This window comes from Aptenodytes forsteri, unplaced genomic scaffold (assembly GCF_000699145.1).
Source record: "Aptenodytes forsteri isolate BGI_AS27 unplaced genomic scaffold, ASM69914v1 Scaffold147, whole genome shotgun sequence".
Lineage (NCBI taxonomy): Eukaryota > Metazoa > Chordata > Aves > Sphenisciformes > Spheniscidae > Aptenodytes > Aptenodytes forsteri.
Genome location: NW_008795320.1, coordinates 1,551,214 through 1,553,150, shown reverse-complemented (window position 1 = coordinate 1,553,150; position 1,937 = coordinate 1,551,214). Strand labels below are relative to the sequence as shown.

The window sequence follows — 1,937 nt, the reverse complement described above, 5'->3', positions numbered from 1 at the left end:
CACGGCAGCGCCGGCTCCGGCTTCGCCCGCATCCCCGTGGTGCCTGCGTGCCAGCAGAGCCCGGCCCCCAGCCCCGCGCCCGCCGCACCGGCCCCCCCCATGTACTGTAACGCCCCCCACCCTGCTCCCGTCACTGCTGGGATGTTCCGGTCGCACGGGGCCAGCACGCAGACAGTGAACAGCAGCGTGGTCTCCTCCTGCTCAGAGGTGAGTCGGGCTTGGGGGGGCTCCCAGTGCCTTTGGCGTAGGGGAGCAAAGCTGTGCACTTCGCAGCCCTGCTGTGGCGATGCCTTTCCCTGCCTCAGTTTCCCCACGTGTGGATGGAACAAGGGTGTCCCCCTGCCCAGTTTGCAAAATGCTCCCAGGTCCCGGGGAGGGGTTCGGGGACAGGGTGTGATCCAGGCTCTTACTCTGCTCATCTTCAGGCCCTGCCTGCCCCCACAGCCGGGCAGGAGCTGCCTGCCAGCGCTCTCTGCTGCTCCTTCCCTTTCCCCTTTGCGCAGCACAGCTGACCCGGGGGGGGCGACTGTCAGAACCCCCAGGGCTGGGGACACCAGTGCACAGAGGGGTGGGACAGCCATAGTTCTTGTGTCGCAGCAAAACTGGGGCTGGTGGTGCCTGCTGGACCCTGCTCCCTGCCTGGGGCTGCTGCGGGGGTCTCCTGACCTGACCTGGCCATTCATGGGGGGCAGAAGGGCTGGAGCAGGCCTGCGTGCCCCCCCGGTGCCCCAGCACGCCTGGGTCCCCTGCCCGGAGGCTGATCCTGCGTCTCTCCCGCCTGCCCAGGTGGACTGCAGCACCCGCAGCAGCAGCTCCCCGGGCAGCAGTCCTGCTCCCACGGCCCGATCCCGCAAACCCGGTGCGGTCATCGAGAGCTTCGTCAACCACGCGCCTGGGGTCTTCTCAGGGACCTTCTCCGGTACGTGATGCTGAGCCTCCCTGGGGGCTGCAGCGGAGAGACCCGGGGGGGGATGTGGGTCTGGGGGAGCTGCTTGTCTCACACCCACCTCTTCCCCCTGCAGGCACTTTGCACCCCAACTGCCAGGACAGCAGCGGGCGGCCGCGGCGGGACATTGGCACCATCCTGCAGATCCTGAATGACCTCCTCAGCGCCACGCGACACTACCAGGGCATGCCCCAGTCCCTGACGCAGCTCCGCTGCCAGACACAGTTCTCCTCCTCCTCCTCCTCGCCCCCCGCCTCCCCGGACCTCGCCACCAAAACTACCTCAGAGCCACTGCCAGCGGCCGCGGCCTCCCCACCCCTGCACCCCGTCGTCCAGTGCCAAAGCCAGATCCGGATGTGCAAGCCCAGCGGTAAGCCCAGCTGCCTCCATGCCTCGCGTGGGAGGGGGCCGCTGCCAGCCCCCCGGGTCTGCTGCATGCCAGGGGTGCCTTGACCGGCCGCGCTGCCTGCGTGCTGCCTGTACGTTGTGGCGGTGCCCAGTGCCGGGAGCCCACTGGGGTTTGGGTTTGGCGTCCGTGGTGTTGTCCCATCCCGCTTGGGTCTGTAGGTGTTTGCAGCCAGGATGGGCAGAGAGGGGCTGGGGAGCCCCTGCAGCCCGCTACCCTCAGCAGGGCCGGAGCTGACCTCCTTTTTGCATGGGGTCACTCCCCACAGCAGCCCCCGCTCCCACAGAGCCTGGTGCTGCAGGGTCACTGGAGCCTCTGGTTTTTATACAATTTTTTTTTTCCCCCCTGTAATGACTGGCCACTCGCTTCTCTCTTTTTGCACGACTGAGCGTGCTGGAGCAGGCACGGGCACCCCGAGGCTCTGCCCTGCGGCTGCCTGCAGCAGAGGGAGCAGGCAGGATGGGGCAGGGGCCGGTGAGTCTCGGCTGGGGCCCATGGGAAGGGGCTGTGGCAGAGCCCCCATCCTCCCCCTGTGGCCGGGAGGGGGCTGGAATGATTGACATGTGGCAGTCAGGGTGGGGGCCC

At 67.9% G+C, this 1,937-nt stretch overlaps 1 protein-coding gene across 1 annotated transcript in view; it reads left to right on the top strand.

Annotated features, from left to right (window-relative positions):
- Positions 1 to 1,937, top strand: part of MIDN (midnolin) — a 41,164-nt gene that overhangs the window by 37,431 nt on the left and 1,796 nt on the right. The window contains exons 2-4 of the mRNA XM_019472210.1: positions 9 to 207; positions 787 to 919; positions 1,023 to 1,316. Coding sequence (XP_019327755.1) covers positions 9 to 207; positions 787 to 919; positions 1,023 to 1,316 — 626 coding nt within the window. The remainder of the gene's footprint in view (positions 1 to 8; positions 208 to 786; positions 920 to 1,022; positions 1,317 to 1,937) is intronic.